The 26,890-nt window shown below is 31.8% G+C and overlaps 3 protein-coding genes across 3 annotated transcripts; 1 reads left to right on the top strand and 2 right to left on the bottom strand.

Moving 5' to 3' along the window:
- Positions 1 to 8,848: 8,848 nt before the first annotated feature.
- Positions 8,849 to 11,340, top strand: LOC145635762 (tetraspanin-8-like). Its single transcript, XM_081687115.1, has 2 exons — positions 8,849 to 9,530; positions 10,779 to 11,340. The coding sequence occupies exons 1-2, from the start codon at positions 9,030 to 9,032 to the stop codon at positions 11,085 to 11,087; spliced, it is 810 nt and encodes a 269-aa protein (XP_081543241.1). The 5' UTR covers positions 8,849 to 9,029; the 3' UTR covers positions 11,088 to 11,340.
- Positions 11,341 to 11,672: 332 nt separating this feature from the next.
- LOC145635761 (WAT1-related protein At4g30420-like) lies at positions 11,673 to 14,360 on the bottom strand. Its single transcript, XM_081687114.1, has 7 exons — positions 14,112 to 14,360; positions 13,586 to 13,657; positions 13,336 to 13,452; positions 12,667 to 12,904; positions 12,427 to 12,585; positions 12,151 to 12,302; positions 11,673 to 12,018 (listed from the first exon to the last, which is right to left on the bottom strand). Exons 1-7 carry the CDS (start codon positions 14,291 to 14,293, stop codon positions 11,817 to 11,819), a joined length of 1,122 nt encoding a protein of 373 aa, XP_081543240.1. The 5' UTR covers positions 14,294 to 14,360; the 3' UTR covers positions 11,673 to 11,816.
- A 6,414-nt stretch (positions 14,361 to 20,774) lies between these two features.
- On the bottom strand, positions 20,775 to 24,207 carry LOC145634428 (WAT1-related protein At4g30420-like). Its single transcript, XM_081685852.1, has 7 exons — positions 24,029 to 24,207; positions 23,627 to 23,698; positions 23,280 to 23,396; positions 21,996 to 22,239; positions 21,679 to 21,837; positions 21,297 to 21,448; positions 20,775 to 21,048 (listed from the first exon to the last, which is right to left on the bottom strand). Exons 1-7 carry the CDS (start codon positions 24,205 to 24,207, stop codon positions 20,862 to 20,864), a joined length of 1,110 nt encoding a protein of 369 aa, XP_081541978.1. The 3' UTR covers positions 20,775 to 20,861.
- Positions 24,208 to 26,890: the final 2,683 nt, after the last annotated feature.

Below are 26,890 nucleotides of genomic sequence, written 5' to 3'. Positions count from 1 at the left end.
ATATAAACGTGTTTATAACTGCCTCGTGTAGCCGTTGCATTTTGCCTTCATTTCATTTGCTAACGTAGTTTCTTCCACAATTTTACTCGTTTTTCTTTAGCAAGTAGAATATCAAACATTGTTTTTAATGCTATGGACTCTTATATAATTAGTTGCCGCGGTTAAGGTCAATACTAACCCATATTAATTCATCGAAATACTTTATAAACTACTGTATTATTTTGCTTACAATATGCATACATAAATTTTGAGAAAAAATGTAGCCATAGATTTGATCAAATAAGAAAAAGATGTCTATTCCCTCAAAAAAAAAAAAAAAAAAAAAAAAAAAAAAAAAAGGGGATGTCTAAATCTTCAATTCTTCACTTGTTGAAAAAAAAAAAAAAAAAAAAGAAAGACTGGTAGTGCATTATGGCGAATAAGCCAGCTCTAAAAGATGAGGCAAACATTATATTAAGTAGCACCATATAATTTAAATTTGATGGGTCTTTAATTGCATTTGCTTGGACGACACCTTGTCAATTGTCTAACAGATAAATACAAACAACTACACCATTATTCCATTCATATCACCTTTTATTTTTTCAATTCCAACGATGCATACTTGAATTTTTTGTCACTTGTAGTAGAACTATGCCCATGGGTAGCTTTAGTTTCTATTTGGTTAACATATAAATTAGGGCATGTTCTCATCGACTAAATTCAGCTGAACTGAACTGAATTAAAATGAATATTTTATAAGAGAAGGAAATTAGGAGCTGAACTGAACTAAGCTGAACTGAAAATAAACGTACGAGAACAGACCCTTAGTATACCATGGGATTATTTCCTTTAATCAAATTAAGTATGCTTTGATAGTCTCATTATACAAGTATATTTCTTATGGGTGAATCAGTGCATCATATCGAAGAGCAATAACCATTCTCATGAATTAACATGAGTTTTTTCAGTACATTTTTGTCCAAAAAGATGGATCTTGTTGAGATGAATAGTACATAATATCATTTAAAGCAGTTATTTATCTTGGCTTATCTTATCTTATTGAATTTTATTATTAAGATTTATTAGATCTCATCACAACTTATCAATAAGATGGATTATGGCTTATTTGAACTTATCAAAATTTATTTCATGTTATTTTAACTTAATAGTTCTATCTTATCTTATATACTATAGCTTAATAACTCATTAACTCTATTGTGGAGCTTGTCAAAAAAAAAAAAAATCTAATGTGGAGGATCAACTATCAAAAATAAATAAAATAAATGTGGTTGGAAAGGTTTTTTAAAGCACCAAACCACTTAAACAAAGTCAATAAATTTGGTACTAGAGTCTAGAACCACTAATGCTAATTTCTTCCCTTTCTTTATATACTACGGAGTAAAAATCTAATTTCTACAATTATATTTTCTACTGTATTAAACATTTCTTTTGAGGAACATTTTGTATTAAACATTATGAACAAAAACTGAAAAGATTTTATTTCTGAAAGAATTGGCATTACGTACTATTGTGGCATGCACAAAAAATCTATCATTACAGTGCAGCACACTTTTTTCTTTTTTCTTTTTCTTTTTTTTTTTTTTTTTTTTTTTTTGAAATACTAAATAACAGTACACTTGTTTAACGTTATTTGTTTAGTCCATATTACATAAATATTTTATTAATTTACTCTATTTAATTTATTTTTTTTTTAATAGCAAAAATATTTCATTAATTAAAAGTCATACGACATCTACAATAGAGATTCGACTGACGTTAACAAATACATAAGATATTGAATCAAATAAAATTTTCCTTCGTAAAAACTACGATCGTCGAGTAGATCTTGCACTGCGGAGCATCTCCCGCTTATATCGCTGAAAATTATAGTCTTGTTGGGAGAGACAATCTAACGATCCTTTTTAGCCGTGAGGATATTTTCCTTCTGATTCATCTGTTCGTATAGTATTCGAAAACTTGATAACTTTTTCACCAACGAAATAATTTCACGACAATCCATTAGATCTGCTACCATTGATTCAAAACTAAGAAATTTCTCCCTCGAAAAGAGGAGATCGGAAACCCTTTCGTTCGAGAGAGAAAAATTCCTCCCAAAAGGAGGAAGCATTGTTATAAACCTAAAAAAACAATAAAGAAACAAGGATTGGGGCTTTCCACCGATTAAAATCGATGGAAGCCCCTTCAAAATTCGACAATGGAGGCTAGGGTTTTGGAGAGAGAAAGGAGGAAAAAGGAGATTTACTCTATTTAATTAATAAATCATTACATAGAACAAAACAATTAATCAACTGAAATATAGTATATTATAAACATTTTAATTTACTCCCTATTTTATTCATAGTTTTATTAATATTGATATCATTCAACATGATTTTAATGAATATTGACTAGTTCTACAACATGTAAAAAAAAAAAAAAAAAAAAAAAGACCGCGGGCAATAAAATATACTCTGTAATTTTTAAGTACAAGTATCTAGATAGCTAGCCGTCACATGCACTTAAAATAAAAAAATTTTGGCCAATAATTCTATGTAATAATCTCTCTTATTTACTAATTGAAAGTTGCAACTTGTATATGTAAATTATTTTCACTGCCAATAATATACAACAGTACAAGTATATATATTTATCATCAGCTAGAATATTCTGCCACAAAATTTTTATTATAATTTTACACATATATATTATAGACTTATAGTGAATATAATATAAATAATGTATGGGTGGTCGTATATGGTCTCATTACGACATTACCAACTGCATGCGTTCCATGCATGCCATGTGCGCATATACTAAAAACCACACTGTGCTACTAGAATATAAGAAATCCAATAATCCAGGTCTTCTTTTCAGTTTTCATGCTATGTTCAAATTATGACCTTCAAATTCAAACCTACAATAATATAACAATGTCATGTTTAATTTCTAATCAATCGTTAGGTACACTAGCTTTATTCTGGTATATATGCATGGTGTAAATGTGTAATAATATATATTTTTTTTAATAAAATGTCCATCTGGTTCATCGGATTGTAGCTCCGACTACATCTAAATTCGACTCGGGTAGCACGTACACCTGGCTTATGATGGGTGAGTCTCCCAACAAGAGTTTCTACATACGGCAAGCTCGAATCCGAGACCTCCCTTAAGCGACATCAATTGTTTACCACTTGAGCCAACTCATGTTGGTTAAATGTGTAATAATATTACTCCGTTGAATTTTGTGAGAAAAAGAGGGAAGGAGTAGCAACATATTAGCTTATACATATTGCGCAAATTCTATGCTACTTTCGGAGTACCGTGGTGCATGGTACTCCAGGTTTATAAAATTTATGTTATTTTAATATGAACTTCTTGTTATTTCAATTTATATATATGTTATTCTAAAATAAGTATACGTTATTTTATATTTGCATGTTTTTTTTTTCAACATTGATCCTTTCGCTGTACTTTAGATTTATAAAGTTCATGTTTTTTTTTATGTGAACCTCTTATTATTTCAATTTTTATATATATGTTATTATTTAAATAAGTACATGTTATTTTAATAAATGCATGTTTTTTTTTAATACATGATGTTAAAGTAAATAATAAGTGAATAACATATTATTTTAGCAAAATAACACAAGGTTTTAAGCAAAATAACATAAGACTTAGACAAAATAATTCAAGTATATTGGGTATGGAGTAGTGGAGTACCGTGATCCAGGAGTATATAATACTAATTGATACATATCATGTAACTAGGAGCATGAGCAAATCTATACAGAAGAAGGATTGTCTATTGTGCTCAACAATATAAGTATTAACTAAATAATTTGTTGAAAAAATGCATGACAAAAACTAAGTTATAGCTTAGCTTGATGAGTCATGACATATTCTTTTGCATTATACGCATGAATAATTTTTCAATAAATAGATCGGATACACAAAATCATAAATCATGAATTGTGTTGGTCAAACTTGGATTTTATCTTCATGACTAGTCATCAAACTGCCGTGGAATTTCCTAATTTATTCATCATAATTTGTTTAAATAAAGTGTGTAGACTTGAGAATGAATGTAGGTAACAACATAACACATGAACCCAAAAAAAAAAATAAAAAATAAATAAATAATAAAGAAATAAATAAATTGAAGTTGCATTAACAAACATGTCTAAATTATTGTTTTAAGTTTTGACAAGCCGCCTTAGCTAGCTAACATATACCACGTATATGAACTTGGCAATAGAATAGACTTGGTAGATGCATGAATTACTTAATACCTAACTGAAATTTTCAGAAATCAATTAACATAGTTTACCTGATCCTTATTGACCCAAACTAAACAACCCAATCACCACATCTTACATTTGATACTATACGAGCATAAAATTAATTTAATTATAACGAATGTATTCTTATTGGGATAATATCTTTTACAATATCTCCTTGATAGGTTGGTTTGTGTCGCTTGGTTATAACCTGTATCATGGAAGACCAAAAGGCAATCTACAGTGGCTAATTAAAAGTTCTTCAGAAGCAGAATATAGCTCAATGTCAACTGTGACTTGTGAGTTGAAGTGGCTAAAACAGCTTTTGAGAGACTTAGGTGTGCGACATGAGAATGGCATCCACCTATGTTGTGATAGTCAATCGACATTGTACATTGTGCAGAATCCAGTTTTTCATGAATGAACAAAGCATATAGAAGCTAATTGTTACTTTGTGAGAGATGTAATTACCAATGGCAGCATCAAACCTCTATGTTTCTACTATAGTTGTTGAAGCTTAAAGGTTTTGATGATGATGAACTTAAACTAAAGCAAACTCAACTAATAAAGGTTTTCAAGTGTTTGTTTAGTTTAGGTGAAGTTGATCGTGGTAATGGAAGAAGTAACTGGAACTAAGAAGACATGAAGAGATCTTTATACAAAAAGTGAAACAAAAAAGAAGAAGAGTTCTCTAACAAGAACTGAGTTCCTTAACAGGAACTTGAAGACAGCAAGCTGAGGTGTCAGTTTGAGGACAGTAAGTTCCTAAAGGAACTTAATCTGCGTGAAGCCCAAGTAACCTATCTGTACAGAAGCGCGGCGCAGCAATATAATTTAGCTAAGGTTTTTATCTTCTAGATTTATTGTTAATATGTTAAGTAGGTTAATGCATGAGATTCATTAGAAGCGTGGCAAGTTAGCTTGGTAAATAAATTAATAAGGAAAAGATAAAAGATAGATTTTAGAAAAAGATTTTCTAAAATGTTTTATTTCTTAAAATCGATTTGTTAAAAAGATATGATTCTTTTAAACAATTTTTTTCTATCTTATTTTCCGGAAAAGATTTTCTTCAAATAAGATTTACTTAAAACCGTGTTTTAAATATAAGTTAAGTTTATTTATTTATCTTTTAGAAAACCTACTTGCTTTACAAGTCATACTTGTATAAATAGTAGAGATCGAAATGGTTTAAAGTTTTCGTGAGTTTATGCGTGAAGAAATCACAGAGCATTAATTGAGTAATTAAGTTTACCAATTAAGTTTACCAAACTTCTAACCTTGTCATATTAGTTTTGAATTTCATGCATAGCTTGCCTATCATATACTATGTGTCATTCATTTGTATTGGTTTGGGTTATTTGAGTGAGTTTGTTATTTTTTACATCGCATACAGATTGTGTAAGCTTCTAGTGTGAAGCTGAGAGTTTTGTACTTTGGTAGTACGAGTGAATCTAAGTGTGGGACTTAGAGTGGGTAGGATAGGGTCTTATCGAGTAGAAGTTCTGTCTGGAACTTGTGAGTAAAGGTCTGTGTATAATAGGCCAAGGACGGACTTAGGAAAGGTTAAATTTGATTATTTTTACTTTGCAAGTTGGACATTTGTGACCCATATGCTCCAACTTGAGAGGGGATATTAGGATAATATCAAATATTGTGAGATATAGTAAAAGACGTACATTATTGTGAAAGATTGTGGTGTATCTTAGGAAGTTTATCTTCAGAAAATATTAGGGCTTCCCCCCCAAGTATTCTACGTCTATATATTGATGTATTGTGGCGGTGATATGGTGAATGAGAATTACAGTGAACTTTGTGATTAATAACAATTTAACAATTCTTGAATCTTGATGCCTGGACATGATGTTTACCTATTCAATCCATAGGTTGGAAGTTTGCTCCAAGCCCCCAACAAAAAAAAATGTTAAAGGTCCACAACATATATAATTACAATACTTCGTACAATTATTATTATGGTACATTTGATTATTTGTATTTTAATTTGAACAAAATTTGAGACATTATTGATATTTTCTTCTCAAAATTGACCCAACAAAAATATTGATACTTTTGCACCTTGACTATATAATTGTTGTTGCTTGGTATTTTCTTTGGATTCCCTACATTTCTTTAATCCTTATGATTAATTGCAGATTATTAAAAATTATGAAAAAAACTAATACGTATTATAAATTAAATTAAGCCCTCTTGTTTCTTGACTTTGAAAATGGGACAACAAATCTGACGAAGACTTGTGCTAATTTTGGTATGACTCACAGAAACAATACCTCACGTGCAAAATGATTAATTTTTTCAGCCAATAAAAATGGGTCGGATAATCTGATTATTATTTCTTTCAACCAATTAAATAATTATGGAATAATTGTTTGGAGAAGTAGTTTATCTCTTTATTGCAATTATTATTATTTTTGTTTGGTTCTAATTTTTTTGGCTTTGTAATTCCAAATTATCACGGCATTTGGTTTATGTCACTCTCACCAGTCACACCATTGATACATACACCTTGTAATTATATAGTACAATAGAAAATTCTCACTACAAAAATACAATGAATAATAAGAAGATTTGACATGCCTAAACTTTACTCTTGTAGGCTAAAAATTGAGTTGGATGATTATGTAGTGATGTAGCAATGTCCTATAATCTAAGACACTAAAACAAATTTATATGAATAAGGTTTATGAAATTACTGGAGTTTGTAGTTTTATAGGTAAATTAATTAGTGATGAAATGTACCTAAGCAATGCAAAGCAATAATATGTTAAGCTTGGTATTAAAATTGATGAACAAATAGAGATGGAGGATTATGACCGTATATATTTGGTTAGTTGTATCCCAATTTTTTATACATGAACTTGATATATGTTTGGATCAAATTAAATCGACCAACTCGATTTTAACTCAACAAAACACATTATTGTTGTATATAAAGTGATGAATTGATAATGTCAAAACCTTTGTGCAAATTAAAAAAATACTTCCTCCGTTCTATTAATATTGCAACAATGGACTTTTTGCACTATTTATCACTCTTGTTTGACCATATAATATGAGTTATACGTTAAGCAAAATATAGTCAAGTGGGATCTTGTTGGATTCGTCTCATAAAATACTTTCACAATATCAACTTTTTATAATTTTTACTCCTACACAATTTTAGATATTTAGCATATAAAAGGTGTTTCGGGATGCGTAATTTCCTCCTTGTTGCAATATTAACAGAACGGAGGAAGTAATTTTTTGCTATTTGTATTATTGTTAGGTTTAACTTTCAGTTGGACCATTTACATCATTTGTAGGTCAAAATTGAACATAAATAATGACTATATTATGACAATTACATTACAACATATGTATACTAGGTAGATCTTGTCGTGTCTTGGTTATATATATATATATATTTTTTTTTAAAAAAAAAGAAAAAGAAAAGAAAAAGAAAATCCCTTAAAAGGGGCCGGGAGTAAATCACCCGGGTCAACCCAAGTCTAACACTATGGGTTAAAAAAACAAATACTCGAAGCAGGTACCTTACTTTTTAATGTGTCATATATAATTACATACTATGACATGTTTTTTTAATCATTCTAATCATGTCAATCCTTACTTCGAACCAATTAACACAAAATCAATTTCAAAATTAACCTTTTGATGGACGTGTTTAACTAACACACCTCAAAATTTGGCAGGCCTAGATTAGAGTGAGCCATGCATAGAAAAATTGTGTCATGTTATGTTGAGTCAAAATACACAAACATGAAATCCATGGCACGATAGCTGCAGCATGCATGTCCATCAAACCATATTACTACCTCCGTTTCGTATTAGTTGCAACTTTGGAATATTTTATATCTCACAAATAATACCCCAAAGTTGCAACTAATAAGAAACGGAGGTAGTAGTTTTATTCGATTTCATGCCTGATTGTGTGCATTGTGCATGTCACACACTCACACAATTGACACAAGTCACACAATCCACCTCTCATATATTGTGTTATACATACTCATCTTAAGTAATTTCGTGTCATGTTATATCTGCTTAATTCTACCTCATTACGCTCGTTCACCTCATAAGTCCTCATTCTTTACAAGCACCAACTCAACTCGAAATTTCCACAATTCTCCCCTCAATATTATGTCAATATCATGTACAAGTTGTCAACTCTCATTTTTATAAGATAAAACAATATTACCAAATACCAATTCATTTTCCTCACATTAGTCATCATCCTCTTCAAAATAACTCAACCTACCTTCACCAACCAATCATATCCCCACATCAAACCCAAAAAAAATTCCAAATCCAAATCAAAACCGATTTACCATTAGAGATATGAATTCAAATAACCACGTCGAGTTCAAATGAGCCGGATCAGATCAAACCTAATTTAAATTTGAGCCATATCAAATCATTACCCTTTCACAAGTCAAGATTAAATCGAATTACCAAATTAAGTCGAATCGAATCGAATCGAGTCATTTTTCGACGTCTTCTATTTACCATATCAGTCAAGTCAACCTTCCGCGTGTTAGCGCGTCACCCCAAAATCCGTTACAACCTCCTCCTCGTCTTCTCTTCCATTCCACTTCACCTTCTTCGAAACCGTCATTTTCTCTCTCCTCCTCCTCTACAAATACCCTCTCCTTCCTCCCCCATTAACAAACCCCATTTTCTCTCTCCTAAACACCGCCATTAACAACCCCAATTTTCTCTCTCCTCAAAACCTCCATTAACACACAAGATACAACCACCATGAAGTGCTCAAACAGCCTCGTCGGACTCCTGAACTTCGTGACCTTCCTCCTCTCCATCCCCATCCTCGGCGGCGGCATCTGGCTCGCTCACAAAGCTACAACCGACTGCGAAAAATACCTCGAAAAACCCGTTATCGCACTCGGCGTCTTCCTCCTCGTCGTCTCTCTCGCTGGATTCATCGGCGCTTGTTGTCGCGTTAATTGGCTTCTCTGGGTTTACCTTGTTGTCATGTTTATTCTCATCGTTATTCTGTTTTGTTTCACCATTTTTGCGTTTGTTGTTACCAACAAAGGTGCTGGTGAAGTTGTTAGTAATCGTGGGTATAAGGAGTATAAGCTTGGTGATTACTCTAATTGGTTGCAGAAAAGGGTTGATAATTCTAAGAACTGGAATCGAATTAAGAGTTGTTTGATTGATGGTAAAGTTTGTCAGAAACTTGCTCAAGAACGTAATACTGGTGCTACTGAATTCTTTGCCAAACATTTGTCTCCTATTGAGGTATAATTTTTGTTTCTTTTTTTGAATTTTTTGATCTTCGTTTGTGAATTTTGCTGTATTTTGATCTGTTTAGTTTCTGGGTTTTTCTTGGTTTTTGCTTTTACTTCATGGATTTTCTGGGTTTGTGTAATTGTTGTGTTTGTTTTGAATGTTTGATATGTTCATGTTCTAGTAACTTTCTTGGTTCTTGATTTAGAATTATAGGTTGTAGTTATATAGTTATGATTCTTGTTCAAGAAGTGGATTTATGATAATTTACTTATATTGTTTTGGTTCTGAAATTTGATTGAATTTGTTTTATGATTTTTTTGGTGAATTTAGGATTAATTTTAGGTAGTTATGAGAACATGATGATTCAATTTTTGAACTGAATTGAGAAGTTTTGTCTTGTGGAATATGTGCTGTAGTATGCTTTTGCATGAGTTTCTGTATTACTCTTTTTGCAGATCTTCTGAAAAAGTTGAGAACCTTTTTACAGAATTTTCTACCACTTTCATACTCTATACCTTTATTTTTAAGTTTCTCTTTTTTGTTTCTTTTAGTCTAGAATTCAGAAATTGGTAGGAAAATGTTAAAAAATTTCAATTATTAATTGTTTACAATAATTTGATCTTTGGTTTATTTTATGAGTGTTGAGTCAGATTTATTAGATTAATTTGAAGTTGTCTTTGATTTTTCTGTCAATTATTTGATTAATTAAGTGTAGCCTTTTTGTTTGTTATCATGAAATGGTCTTTTGCTTTGTAGGACTTTTTCTCTTTGTTGGATATAAAATTGAAAATTCTTTTTGTATTTCTTGGTCATTCCTATTTGAATCATTAGTTTTACAACTCTTGATAAGGTTAGATGTTTTTATGTCACATCAATTGCAATTTGCAAGTGTTTAGATATTTACTCTTTAGGTACTGTCTATTTCAAAGTTTTGTCTAATTTGATATTTACCGAGCTGAGCCGAGCCGAGCCGAGCCTAGCCTAGCCCTAAATTGGATTTAGTTTGTATTGCTTGAGTTTTTGCCGCCATACAAAAATCAACTAATAATTGAGTTTAAGATTACTAATTAGTAATTAATTTGCTTGATATTATTATTATTATTTTTTTTCCTTTTTCATTCTAGTATGCCTCTCTGCATTTTGTTAAGTAAATGATTCATTTTTATCAGGGTGTCTGAGATTTACTCTGTATAATAATCAAATTGTTTATAAGATTTGCTTGCTTTGTACTGAACATCTATCTATTGGATTATGCAGTCTGGTTGCTGTAAGCCCCCAGAAGACTGCCAATTTGCATATGAAAGCCCAACCAGCTGGACTAAGAATGGAAATGTCACTTCAAACAATCCCGACTGTGGTGCCTGGAAAAATGACCCATCCACTCTCTGCTATGACTGCACTTCGTGCAAAGCCGGGTTTCTGCAGAACCTCAAGAGGGACTGGAAAAGGGTTGCTGTTATCAATATCGTATTTCTTGTCTTCCTCATCATCGTTTATTCTATCGGTTGCTGTGCTTTCCGCAACAACAGGTGGGACAGTGCTGATCCATGGAAGCCATATCGCTGATTGTGATGATCTTTAGATGATCAGTTCTTAGTCAGTACTATTACTTAGAATGTTATCTGTACAGATGTTAGATCTGTTTTGATACTATCTGGTTCAATTTTTTTTTTAATCTCTGCATAGCTTGTGTTTGTCTATTATTTTCATACACTAGTAGTAGTGTATATGGACATACGGTTTATATGTTAGTCATGTTGCTGTGTATATTGATCACTTTGTTCTATACTATGACAGAGCTTCTCATTTGGCGTGTTCATAGCTCATTGTTTATACTCTGTTTGATTTATCTCGTTCTTGATAACTGCTGATACTGTTTCGAAAGTTTTACCTGTATAACTGTATTGTGTCCAAAGAAGTGGCGAGTAACCACTTAACTTTGCTACATTGATAGAGTTATGAGCTACTGTTTCGAAAGTTTAACCTGTAACTGTATTGTGACCTAAGAAGTGGCGAGTAACCACTTAACTTTGCTACATTGATAGAGTTATGAGCCGGACCTGTAGCATCAGCATGAAAGCGCAAGTGTGTTTTAAGCACAGCATGCCTAAATGCTATATGTTCAAAAATTATACTGTAACAAAGATATCCGAATATAGCAAAATTAATTGACTAATAATACACTATCAAAATGCATCCATTACACATACATTCTATGGAGATATGTACTAATGAACACCACCTAGCTATTACAATTTTGATCACAAAATTGAATGTGATTTTACAACTCTACAATCAACTAACATAAACCTTATCAGTAGTATTATTATCAGCTGTCAAAAGTGGTTGCTCCAAATCAATTTTACCACCTATCTTTTCTTGGGCTATTATAGTTGGACATTTTTCTGATGTAAGAACCAGATTTTCCCTTAGCTCTTCAGATTTGCCCCACAACACGACGTATAAGCCAATGATCACAGCAATAGCACCTAGTAAACTGAGAGGAAATCAAGTTAAAACTGTGTTAATTGCATTACAGCCTTACAGATTTACAGCTACCAAAAACAGAACAAATTATCAACAATATTGACATCAATTGTAAAAACTGATCTTTTGTTCATGTAGTTACCTGCCAAGGTAGATTTCTTCGTGGAGAAAAATACAGGCTAGAACTGTAGTTATGACAGTGGCTAGAGGAGTAAACATAGCAGAGTAAAATGGACCTCTACGCGAGATACACCAGGATTGAATGAAGAATTGTACCCCTGATCCCATAACACCCTACAGATTAAACCATCCATGCCACATTTGTCAGTAGATAATCATGTACACAGACACAGTGTATTGCTAAAGATTTAAGGCTGATACTATAAAATTGGTCTAGATAATAGTCTTATATACATACCGAGAAAATGCAACAAGTGAGTTCAAGTCCCGAACTTAAATTCCAAGAAACAGGATCAGGCTCTAAGAACAAGGCAACGGCACCAGTTTGCAGCATTGATAGGAAACACATCCATGCTGAAAGAGATATGTGATCAGGGTAACGCGCATTAACAGGCACCTGATTTTACAAATAGACGATTATAAGTAGTTGCAATAATGGAAAATAAATCATTATAACCACATAAAAGTTGAAATGTACCTGCAAAATGAGCCAAAAGGACCAGCAACAACTGCTAGCAAGGAGACATAGAACGCCCAACAACCAGGCATTGTCAACCGCATACAAATGCAGCAATGCAGAATTGAGTGGTGGAAGTTGAGTATTAAGTAGCTTAGGACCTCTCAACAACGCCATAGAAATCGCTCCTGCCACGCAGAAGGTCGTTCCTAGTATCTTTGCTGCACTGCTTAATGTCCTTAAGTTCACTTGCTCCAACCTATTATTTCAAGCAAAGTTCATCAATTTTAAAAGTTGTGGAAAGATTTTATTTCTCATTTGAACTTCAACACTTTTATACAACAGAATTAGTCTCACAATTTCATAAATATTTAGACTGAAGATCACTACACCTTTATGTGAGATGAGATGTTTGAAATTCGGGATGACTGAACATGTTGTATACACTTACTTTTAGATTGTGCATGCTATGAGTAGATCACAAGTTGGACTATTAGCCAAAATCATGAAACACCTCAATATTTCAACTTTGTTAAAGAAAGGATTATCATACAATTAGTCTAATTTACCACAAAAAATAATCATTGTAACTCCTCTCATGGATTTTCCTAATCGCACCATTAGTAAGTTTAGATAAGTAAAATTCAGTTGAATAGAATACACCCTTGAATATCTCTCTTACAGTCTTACCCGACAGCCGCCGCAGTCATAAAGGTGACAGCAGGGATCAAGTTGTATGTTGCACTTGCAATTGATGAGGAAGCCAAATATAATCCTTCAAAGTACATGTTCTGATTCAGAGTAACTCTGTTTTTACATTAATATCAAATTAGTATTTGGAAACAAAATCAAAAAGATTTAATAACACTTAATATTTGATTTGGTCAATCATTAAGATGTTAATTAAATATCATATGTACTCCGTATTAAGACAACATACCCAATAAAAGCTGTGATGAACACCAAAAGAAAGCTCTTAAAACCCATACTTGGCATAGTACTAGATCTTCCCCTGCCAATAAAACACTAACATTAATCTCAAAAATTGATTTAATTACTCAAGCTAACGCGAATCATTACAAATCGTATCTAATGTATTATACAACACTAACCATTCACAAAATCACAACTATTTATTTAGGCATTTTGAACAATTAATTTTGCACAAAGACACAATCGGAGGTGTATGTAGTACATCCACCATATTGTACACCACATGTGTTAACGTACCTCACCATTGGTATGTGTAAAATAAAAAATAAAAAAAAAAAAATAAAAAAAAATATAAAAAATAAAAAAAAATAAAAAAAAAACCTCCATAGTAAAAACACTTTGCATTAAATAATTATTGATCGGAATCTATCAGATCATTAATTATACATCGGAATAAAAAAAAGTATAATACTGTACTAATTTACGAACATGAATACATATATATGTTGATCGTGTCAATTATAGGTACTAACCTTCTTGTGAAGTAAGCAACGGGAGAAATGACCAAAGTCGCGATAGTTTGCCTATAGAAAATAAAAACCCTAGGACTCATACCCTTAACAAGGGCAGCCCTATTAAGAAGAGCCATAGCAGCATACAAAACTTGCATGGAAATCACTCCAATGGCAGGCAATTGATGTTCCCATGCCCCCATTTTTTTTTCTTCTTTGGCTCTTCTTAATTATTTCACAAAATAGAATTTCTCTCTCAATTTCTTTGGCCTCTTACCAACATAATATATTTATACAACTATTTTATTTTTTATTTTTTTTTTTAAAAAGTAAAGTTGTATAATATTATAGTAATTTAATTTGCAATAAATATCAATGATAACATATAATATGAATATAGAAGTAAAAATAATTGTATTCAGAAAGATGAGATTGAAGCTATTAAAGAGTACAGTTGTTAAAGATATTATTTTTATAGGTGTTGTGTACGTTGCATGTGGATGTGGTAGTGGAGTGTAGCATTATTATGATTCACGGCGGCGAGTCTCCTCATTGGTTTATAGATTTGTTTCTATCAGATGATGACTAGGATTTCTGTCATTAGTTGCTTTATTTTTTCTCTTATATTTTTCATCTACTATATATAGTCATGAGCTCATGACCTAATGACCTAACTACGAAGGTATGTTATAAGTTTTCATCCTAAATTGATAAATCAAGATTATCATACTCCTTAATTACTCATTATTCCGTAACCCGTAGGTATGCCGTATGAGGTAAAAGTTTCTAAATTGTCGCATGAAAGAAGCTCGTTCAAGTTTGATTTTGTCCTTTTATTTTTCGCTTAGTTAGATTTCATATCTTCAAATAAGATAGTTTTAAGAAAAATAGAAAAGTTTAATTTAATAAGACTTATTCTAGTTCAAATTACATCTAAATTAAGCTTTTATAAATTATGATAAGTTTTGGTAAGTTCAGATAAGTTTTATAAGATCAAATATAATATTTTACTGTAATCGAGATATTACTATGAGTATTGAACAAATATTGATGAATGTATTATGGATAATTATTTTCTTTCAATTCTCTTAGTTTAAAATTTCAATTATGTAAGCCTTAAAACTCAAACAATATACTTGTATACTAGTACCTTATATTTAGCTTTAATTTTGTTAAAGCTTAATGCATTTAGACTAGGACAATAAGTTATTATTACAAATTATTATCATGTGCAATTTTGTAATTTTAAATAATTTACCCTCATTAGTACTACGTAAAAACAAAATATAAAAAAACAAAAAGAAACGGGTCAAGATTGCATCATTTCACAATTGACACAAGTGAAATTTTCCCCCTACTATACCTTCCTTAATTGACTAAGCTACCTTGTCCTTGCTACCACTTGCCAGCTTGCCTTCCACCAAAATAAGACTAAGCTGATTTCCTTCCACCTAAAAATGACTTAAGATTGTTAGGAATTACTTTCCATTTTGGTTAATATAGCCATTGTTTCTATTTACAGAAATTATAATGTAAGACAATCCAGCCAAATAAGCTCACATGCAAACTTGATTGCAAAGATCAATTTGATATGTGTTCAATTGCATGTACAAATCATACCTTTAAAGAACAACTCATAATGGCTGTTGGTGGGGACTATAGATAATAGTGGTGGGACCTAAAAGTATTTCCAGATCCTTCTAATTTACCGATTTATTTCCTCCGTCTCCTTTTGTTTGCCCATTAATTTGATTCTTAAGTAACTGTAATAAGATATAATTACTACACTCTTTTACTTATTTTTGGTGAAGTTTCCAGTAACAAGTTGTATAATTTAACATTGGAAAGACCAAACAATCTAAAAGGGCAAGTGAAGATGTTAGTAATGGATACGACTATACGAATATTTAACTACGGGTACAAACTATGATGCTCATCAAATCAGGGTCGTCCTAACCTTTTTGGAGGTCCTGTGCAAAAATGGAGTATAAAATTTGGCTTATAAATTTTCTCTAGTCACGGCTTATTTTTTAATACAACAAACAAAAATAATTAAAATACATTTTGTAAAAAAAAAAAAGACTTTAGTGAGAATTGAACCACAGACCCCTTGCCAGTATAGATGTCGGAGCTCATGAAATCACTAAGCCACAACTAATATGCATTAATAATTCTACATCATATATTACTTATACATTTTTAATGATCTGAGGTCCTGAGCGGCCACTCACACTGTACACCCTAATGGCCGGCCTTGGCTTCTAGCATTGTGTTTAGGCCGGCCGTGCGTAGCTAGGATAACCAACTCAATACCTCATGTCCACATGTACGTGGCATGGCTCAGCCCGAAACAATCTCAATAGGTTAACTCTTGAGTCTGTACGACCGACTCTGATAGAGGACAAGTCTGTTAGGAGTGCCAAATATTTCTTAGGTTTTCCTAAATTCTTTTGCAAATAAGCTAGACTAGAGTGACCTATGAACTTATGAAGAACATCACGTTAACTTGATAGTTGATACTCATATATGGCCACATGGGTGTTATATTAAGCTGAGACTCATTTGAATTGGGCTTAGAGGCTACTGAGATCCATAGGCAAGTGTTTTGCAAGGCCCATATAAGGTGGGCTGCTTGATATGGGCTGGGTTAATACTAAGAGGCTGCGCAAACATGTTTTGTTACATTATGAGGTTATGCCACATCTGCCCTCAAGATTCAAGGTCTCAAAGATGCATGGTGTGTCACGTGTGTGCATGAACGGTTTAACAACATCATATCCGTGCATGAATACACAAACTTTTTGCACCATCGTCCGATCGTCCATGCATAAGGATACTCGGTCTAGGGTTGGCAATCCCTGACCCGACCCGATAACCCGAACGAACCCGACCTGAAGTTATTGAGAGAAACCCGAACCCGATCCGAACTCGAATAACCCGAATTCAACCCGATTAGACCAAAATTTCATATTTCGTAATATTATTAAGTTTTACACTATTTTTTATTGTTTCTAAGCATAACCCAAAATCAACTTGAAATCTGACCCGAATCTGACCCACTGACACGAATTGCCACCCCTAACTCGGTCAATGTTATAGGCAGAGGCGAATCTATGATACTAAGTCTGAGCACTTAGTGAATACTCCTTTCGTTCCTATTTTTTTTTGCCATATTAGACTTTATATGGACTTTAAGACGCATCTTGCAACGTACATAACTTTATTTCTATATGCGTATAAATTATTAAAACTTGATAGTAATAAGATATATAAATAAGACGAATCCAATAATACCCCACACGACTATATTATCTTTTTTATTAATTAATGAGAATTTATGGTTAAGGTTTTTAAAGTTTTGACCCAATAGGACAAAAAAAATAGGAACAGAGAGAGTAATTATGCAGGCATAATCTTTTATATTATCAATATAATTGAATTTTAAACCAAAAAAAGAAAACTAAAATATGTTTGGTGGGGCTCGTGCCACCTAGTCACCCACCTATGTCCGCCATTATATTGGTCATAGGGTTACTATGGGCTTTGATGAGTGACATTTATGTCACTCTTAGGGAGTAGTTTTAGAGTCATTTTCGTGTTTTTTTTTATCTTATTTTCCCTTTCTTTCTCTTGTTTTCTTTTTAATAAAGTTTCTTGTTTATTCGGTAATTTTGGAGCGTTTTAGTTTATTTTCTTTATTTTATTAGCTTTAGTTTATTTTCGTATTTTATTTTACTTTATTTACTTGTATAGTTTTATTTAATCTTTATTAGTTTAGTGTTATTTCTCTTTTTCTATTTTACTTTATTTTACCTTTATTTTATTTTATTTTATTTTATCTCTTAGTAATCCCCTCGTGTTTTTGGTTATAGGTGTTTCGGGTTTTATGTCAAGTGGGTTCGGGTTCCAAGTTGAGTCAAACGCCAAACAAAGCTGTTGCCCAACCTTATCCATCACCGCACCCTTCATTATCCTACACCACACCAAAACACAACACTCTTCCCCTGCTCCCTCACGCAACCACGCACATCACCATCATCCACCTTTCCCCTGCTCACTCACCCTCACCACCAAAATCACCTCTCACGCAACCGCAGCAGCCCCACAGCCGTACTCACCTGCTGCCACACCTCAATTCTGCCACCAACACCACCACACAGCAACAACCAAACACCACACACCACCAACAGCCACGACAACAACCATACCTCCAGCAATCACCCCGCAACACCACCGCGCAACAACCAGAACCACCTGACCACGCGCAACCCCTGCTCATCCTCACCTTCAGCCACCAATTAACTCCACCTCACCACCGTTCCCAACCTCCAACCAATTATCACCCCGCATCACCAATTCGCACAGCAACAGCCCCAAATCAGAGCAAATTCGAATTCAATCGGGTTCGGGCAAACCGTTGGTGGTTCGGTCGAAGTTCGAGACAGAGACTTTGTGGGTTTCGTTAATCGAGGAGGAGTGGTCGAACATACCCATGGTTCGACCGAACCAACCCCGTAGTTCGGCCGCACCGACCCACGATTCGATCGAACCATTTCACGAGCTATACACGTGGTTATTAATGAAGATCAATCGGTCTAAAAACGATGATGATGCAATTGGTGTTGATAGCCATTGATTTAGAGCATTGATTTAATGATAATGGTTGATGATGGTGGTAGGAGAATCGAATCAGAGCAGCCAAGAAGAAAGAAAAAAAACCGTCTGATGTTTTTTTTCTTTTGGGGATTTTGGTTGGTTTTGTTTTGTTTCCTTTTTCTTTTTCTTTTATTTTTATTTTCTTTTCCTTTTCCTTTTCTTATTTTCTTTTCTCTTTTGTTTTCTTTTCTATTTTCCTTTTCTTTTTATTTTCCTTTTCTTTCTTTATTTTATTTCCTTCTTTTATTTTTCTATTTTTCCTAGTTTTATTAGCTTAGTATAAATACCCAATTTTGGGGTAATTAGAAAGGAGGAGGGAATAACTATCTATTCTTCTCTCTAATTAGTTTTAGGTTAGGTTAGGATTAGTCTTCTTTGGTAGAGAGAGAAAGTGAGGTTTTCTTCATTAATGAACTTGGATTTTGAAGAAGGAGCTTGTTCAATCCTTTGTAGACCTTCATCTTCAATTAATGAGCAATTTCTTACTCTCTCTCCTCTATTTTTATTTGTTTATTTTGATTATTATTTTAGTTGTTGGTATTGCTTGTTGATCATGTTGATTCTTGATTATTTGTTGATTAATCTTGTTATTATCATGATTAGTGAGTAATTTCCCCATTAAGGGGATGGTTGTGGTGTAGTTGGACCTTGAGCATGTTCTAGGGTTTAGAATTGATTTATTTGTGATTAAAGTCTTTATATGCTTGATATTCTTTAATCTTCTTGCAAGTGCACATTGTTGGTTGATTAAAGGTGAATCTTTGCTAACAAGAAACGGAAGTTGACTTAGTTAAGGTTCATTACTATCGATTGTTATTTAATAGTACCTTCTAGTATATGGTTCTAATGTGGAAACATAGAGGCTATGTTAGGAGAAGCCAATTGACCCCGGAAGGCGGCTAGATTGGATTCTTAATTTCGATATTCGAGCATGTTTAGTTCATAATTAATTCAATTTCTATGCCTTTGTTTATGTTCAAGTGAATGCTATACCTAAACCATTTCCCTTAATGTTTTATTTCTTGTTTTAGCATTTTTAGACTTTAGTTTATTTATCCCCTATTCCGGACTAGCTTAATTGTCGATAACATTTGGTGGTGTTTACCGTTCTCTGTGGTTCGACCCCTATGCTTGCCTTATACTCGTATTAGGTTTGTTTAGGTTGTATAAATTGTATTTGATCTAGGGATAGACAATTGACGACGCGTTTATTCCGTTGTCAGGCTTGTTCATATTTACTGAATTGAACTGAACTGAGCTGAAATGAATTTTTTATGAGAGAAGAAATTAAAAGTTGAACATTAATGAACTAAACTGAAATTATTATTGGAGATGAACTGAACATACTGAACTAAAATTAAACTGAAGTGAACAGGTCCATCACATTTATAGGGGTTATATAAGTTTAGTAATATAGGGGTTAATTACTAGTGTTGTAAATTAAAGGTGACTTGGTTTGCATAATAGGGTTACTCTTTTTGTACAAGTGTTGACATAAATAATTTGATTTTTTTTTTTAATACAAAAAAAAACTTAATTATGTAAGGTTTGTGACTTTTTTTAATTGAGTTTTTTTTATTGATGTTATTTTTTTAGAGTACTAAGGAGAAATGTATACTTTGAATTAATCATTTTACAAATTGGTCTAAATTTGGCAAAATTGCTAAAGAAGTTATTTTTATTATTATTATTATTATTTTTTTTTTTTTTTTGCTGTTATGCTATTATTATGCAACTTGCGGAGTATTATTTAGGGATATAACGAGTATAAACTTCGTGTTTCATATGAATACAAAATGAAAGATAATGCTCAAACATCTTACAAGTATTAATTAATAACATATCATCTACCAAATTATTTATATTATTAATCTCATCTAGCTGAGAAATAAAAATAATAACCCAATACAATGGCATGTATCAACAACATATTAATCAACAAAATTGACACTACTCGATGGCATCTAATTAGTAATGTGCTCTGCTATATTACATACATGATACATGTAACATCTGTCCAAATAGAGTTTGGTCAAAAAAATGGACTATAAGTACATTTTAAAGAAATAAAGAATAATATAATAAATACTTGGTTTAAGTTACAGCTAAATCTAATTAAACTTGTTCAGTACAATTATCTGTCAATAATAATGGCTGTTCCAGATCATCAACAATCTTAAAGCTTGGTGCTTTTGGTGGATCACTTTCAAAATCTTCACATTCTATATTTTCTCTCTTTTCCTTTGCTTTACCCCATAGCACAATGTACAAGCCAATGATTACCCCAACACCACCTAATAAACTGAAAAAAATAACCAACAAAACAATTCACTTTGTTAGGATTAACGGGAATTTATGACAAAATCACGTATAATTTACATCATTCAGTATGTTAATGTTACCATAGTTTTATACATATAGTCGTCGTTATGTTAGGGTTACATTTACCATTTCTCAATTTATATATACGTGTTTGAAAACTAATTAAAAAGTTTCTTATACTCCGTAATATATAAGAAACGGACGATGATATTAAGTATGTCGTAGTACCTGCCAACGTAGAGTTCTTCGTGGAGAACAATGCATGCCAAGACAGTTGTGATGACGGTGCATAGAGGGTTAAACATGGCTGAGTAGAGAGGACCTCTCTTCGAGATACACCAGGCTTGTGCAAAGAATTGAACTCCGGATCCAAATATTCCCTAATAAAACAGATAAAAGAATATGACCTTCAAGATTAGGTTTATTATTATTATTATTTTATGTATATATGCATTCTCAATTCAAAATTCAAATACAGAATACTCCGTAAAAGATACATAGTACTCCATCTATATATATGTAGGTATAAGTTTTGATTATTCATACTAACGTTTTTTTTTTTAAATATATTGTATGTACAAAGACACTATAATATGTTAATTATACATACCGAAAAGAAGCAACAAGTGAGTTCAAGATTTGAGGTCATATTCCAATCTTCTGGATCGTGGTCTAAGAACAAGGCGATTGCCCCGGATTGTAACATAGAGAAGAAACACATCCAAGCAGACAGAGATAAGGGGTTAGGGTAACACGCAGTCAATGGTACCTGTTTATGAAACATATACAATTAATAAATAAACCTTAATTATGATATATGTATGGTTATTTATCGAACATGTCAAAATAGTATACTTGTGTACGTACATGACTTTTATTTTTGACCTATAAAGTAAAAGTATTATTTAAGGACGAAGAGAGTCGTACCTGCAAAATGAGCCAGAATGACCAGCAACACATGCTAGCAAAGATAAAGAGACAACCAATCAACCAAGTGTCATCACCTCCAAAAGAGTTGAGCAAAAGAGAGTTGGTTGATGGTGGGAGTTTGACGTTGTTTAGTAATTTAGAGCCTCTGAGAAAAGCCATGCAGGCTGCTCCAACTACGCAAAAGATTGTCCCTAACATCTTTGCCATGCTGCTTAACTTCTTCATATGCACTTGTTCTAGCCTACATTATTTCATGCATTATAGTAATAACAGTTAGTTTAATTATTTTCTCAAAAAATAATGAATTTTGTGAAGTAAAATTAATTCCAAATGATGACAAAAATGTATACATATGTGACACGTACTGTGGTTGATGTTAGATTGACATTTTACCAGTATTTATTCTGTTCACCTTATTTTCACTTATTTTATATCCAATAAGTTTAGTGAAGTTCAATTAAGTTATCATCATAAGATTATTTAAGTTCTGATAAGTGATAATCAGGTGAATATATAGAATACGCTCTAATGGTTTCACATTTCATATTCTTCTGTAAAAGTTGTACTAATCCTATAATTTTAGCTTCTTATTAGCATACTAATGTTTTGTAATGTAACTTATGAGATTTAATTATTAATTATATAAGAATTGCCACTTTTTTATTAGTGTACAATTGTGATTATATATGACTTTTTTTCTTTCTGAAACAAGCATGTTTATCTATCTCTATCTGTTCGTTTGAGCGTGTTTCCTCTCATATATTATATGCAAAAGTAAGTTTTAACAAATAGATCAAATAGTTATACGAGTATGTGTGTAAGTTATACGGTATATTATGACAGTATATTGATTATGTTTAATTAAAATGAATGTGTTGATTTGATGAAATCCTACTATTATGTCCCTCAATTCAATTCCAAATAATTTTTATGTTTTATTGATTTTCACAATTGTATGATCTTATATAGTATCCCTTAATAAATAGTCTTCATGTTTTTTTTTTTTTTTTTTTTTTTTTTTTAGGGTATGGTGACATCTGCTTTTAAATTGAAATGTTTCCAACTTTCTTGGAAAGGCTTATTCTAGGATCACAATTATTTTTTAAGAAAATTCTTTTAATTTCTATGTATTTAGTTGCGACAGATTCTTTAATAGTTGAGTAATTTAATTATTGTGACAGGTCTTACAAGTTGGAATTTTGTGATGAAATAATAGATTGGTCATTCATATATATGTAACTTTTTTTTTTTTGAAAACCTATATGTAACTTAATTAGTTACCCCATAATAGCTGCTATCAAGAATGTAACGGCAGGGACCAAATTAGACATGGCGCTTGCTATTGATGATGAAGCCAAAAATAATCCTTCGAAGTACATTGTTTGATTCAACACCACTCTGAAAAAAAAAATATATAATAAGCGCCCAATAATTATTAGACCGAAAATGAAAAAAATTGACAATTATATGTGTACTCTCTCCGCCTGAATTTAACATTATTTGTCATTTAATAATAAGTTACAATATAGACATGACAAATAATGTTTGTAGATGGAGTAGCTTATAATTTTCGAGCTTGTTCATTTATTTATTGAACACAACAAAATAAAAACAAGTAATTGACATACCCAACGAAAGCAGTGACAAAGATTAGAAGAAAGGTCCTAAATCCCATCCAAGAACCACTTGATGATTTTCCCCTGCAAATTAAACAATAAAACAACAAGAGTTTTCTTAAACTTCAATATAAAAACAATACTTTTTAAAGTTAAAAATAGAAATCAAGAGCTATGTACAATTTACGTGGCTGAAATATTTTTTACACGTTTATCAAAATTGATTGAAACATATACTTCGTAAAAAGTATCCCAGCCCCCATCTTTTTCAACTTTTAACTTCACAAACGAATAGAAGCTGAATTAAACCCAAATCCAACGTACGCCTAGTAGCACGACCATTTCTAACATAACAAAAACAATTTGACCATGAAGCATAGAAGAATTGAGAAGGAAATTGATGTTAGTGCTTACCTTGCAAAGAAAGCAACAGGACACATGAAGAAAGTGGCAATAGCTTGCCTATAAAACATAAAGACTCTAGGATTCATGCCCTTAACAAGGGCAGCCCTACTTAAAAGTGCCATAATTGCAAATATACATTGCAATAACACCATTACTATTGCTGGTAATTGATCTTCCATCTTTCCCATCTTTGTTATATCTTCTCTAATTAATTTAATTTCCTCCTTCACTTTGTATGTATATTATTATTTACAATAATATGTGAGGAGCTAGTGAGTTATAAATATTGTTTAAGACCGTTTTTATACTAAGATTATAAAGCTTATTATGATATATAGTACGTACAACTAACTAAAGTAATAATAAAATAGAATCAAGGAAATTATTTGAAAAGACAAAAGATGTTGTGTTATGTTGTTTTAAATTATATTAATATGCATGATTCTAGAGTGATTTAGCCTTTATAATCATTTATAAATCGGTGGATCTTACAATTTGGCAATTATAATGAGTCAAAAAGCCCTAAATTTTTTATTTTAAAAAAGAGTAGAACTCTTATGAAGGTTGTTAAAGGAAGGTAGAAATATTATAATTAGTGAATGTATGTGTTGGCTGCCATAAGGTGCACAGTCATTAGTGACTAAGCTAGCCAACAACTGAATTTGTACAAGAATTTTACAATTTCATGTGCTGTATGGGGGCGCTGAATACTAGGAAACCATCACGATATTTCTGGTAAAGTTATACTCTCTGTCTCAATTTTATAAGTACGTTCAGTATGTGCATTCTATACGTCGGGTTTAGTTATAATAGTCTCATAAAACAGCGGCTTTTATATGTGTTTTGGAAATTTGGAGTAACTATAAGAATTTGTTGTTTTATATTGAGGAATTAATTTGCAACCACATCCAATTATCAGCTTGATTGTTTCGTTGTATCATTTCACAGTTTCACTTAGCTTCTTGAAAACTTATGAAAGGTGGGTGTTTGATAATTGCTACTTTGTACTCCCTTCATCTTTAAATGTTTTGCTATTAAGTTCATTTTAAATGATGAAGTAGAATACTTGCATTTGATTGAGTGAAATAGATGAATAGGTATATATATAGTAAGACCGAATATTATTAATAAAAGAATACATATATAGCTAGCTATTGAAAAATTGAAGCATTCTCTTAGAAATATCCAAATAAAGAAAGTTGGGCATATACTGTTTATGGTAAGAAGCCCTAAGATCAGAAGAGATCGAGTCCATACATGTGATAATTACAGTTATTACACATATACGTAGTCAAGTATATAATTAATTAAAGGAGAACCAAATTAAAAATTTATGTATCAATAATCTTTAATTTACTAAAATTATAATTTCTACTGTTCCTTGCAAATAGATATGTATGAAAAATAAAAGACACTGAGTTTTGAAAGATAAATCTTCTCATCATGCATTATAAATAAATAAATAAATAAATAAATAAAAAATAAAATAATAATAATAATAATAATAATAAAAAAAAAAAAAAAAGTAACAATAACACAAGTATAAAGTATTGTATAGTTAAGTATCGATCACTTTTGTGATTCAATATGCACCTAGACCTTCCATAATATTAGTACTTAGCTTGTATATTATTAGTATTTTGTACTACTACATAGACACATAGTACATAATGTAGGAAAAATTAATGAAAGAACAAAAGAGCTTTAATTTAAATTAAGGGGATAATTAACTTTATTTTTCTTGGATTCCTTATTCCTGGCATTAAGTAGTGGAATCATTGTAATAACAATTATATGAAGCAATTGCCGGCAAATCTAACTTCAACGAACTTATGTTCTTAGTAGTCCGTGGCATCAGGCCAGGATGCATGATTTCCGATCAGGTTCGCCGGCCCGATGATTGATGAATCATTCATTACGGTCTCAGCTCCTACGTACAATATTATATTTTAGGTTAGAACTGGGTAATTATTGTACTAATGTTCGTTGTTTCTTGTATGATTCCAGCTTCGGATGAATGGTTAATTTTGTACTAGTTATATTCAAGTTAATGATACTTACTAAGAAAATTATGATTGTTGTTAAGCTAAGAATCAGCTAAGAAGATACCATACATTTGTTCTTATGACTTACAAGTATAAATTGTACTATTGTATACTGGCAATAACCTGAAGCGTGACGGGCATTAAGAGGTGTGCACCTACCTCCTCCCCTTGGTCCCTCTTATATACTGCCATGTGGTCTAATGGCATACCCGAGTAATCCGACCTATAAAGTATTTGGAAGTTGGCCTAGTAATAAATAGTAGTAATGGTAATGCTAATAATATACGAAGTATTTCATAAGTAAATTACATATCTATGCGGCAAAAAAACACAATTGAAGAAGAAGAAAAACAGTAAGGGTTTCAATGATTGGAAGGAATGGGAATAGTCCTTAATTTGAGATTGGTAAATACCTAATACTATTTTCTAGCATAATAGATGGATGAATTTAGCACAAAAGAAAAAAAAAATAATAAAAAGATGTTATCAATACATTTAGGCGGAATTTTTTTTTGTCAGAGCATGACATGTGTACAATTTAGGAAGGGAATGATGTAAGCGGTTTTTCAATTTAGTATTAGTTATAGATAGATTGAACTACGTACTTACCAAATGTACTGATAGATAGGCTTGCAATTAGGTCATTAGGTATAAATGCCTAATAGATATTTTTATCCATTATATCCATTGATCTTGTAAATATAAATATAAATACGATACTATTCAGAAATAAAAATCATATATATATATATACTTAGATAACTATTTAATAGCTAAAATTACAATGTAAACATAAAAATTTAATTTGAATAAATTGGAGTCACAA

The sequence above is a fragment of the Chenopodium album genome, chromosome 6 (assembly GCF_948465745.1).
Source record: "Chenopodium album chromosome 6, dcCheAlbu1.1, whole genome shotgun sequence".
NCBI lineage: Eukaryota > Viridiplantae > Streptophyta > Magnoliopsida > Caryophyllales > Amaranthaceae > Chenopodium > Chenopodium album.
Note: the sequence above shows the minus strand (reverse complement) of the source record. Positions and strands in the feature narration are given on the sequence as shown.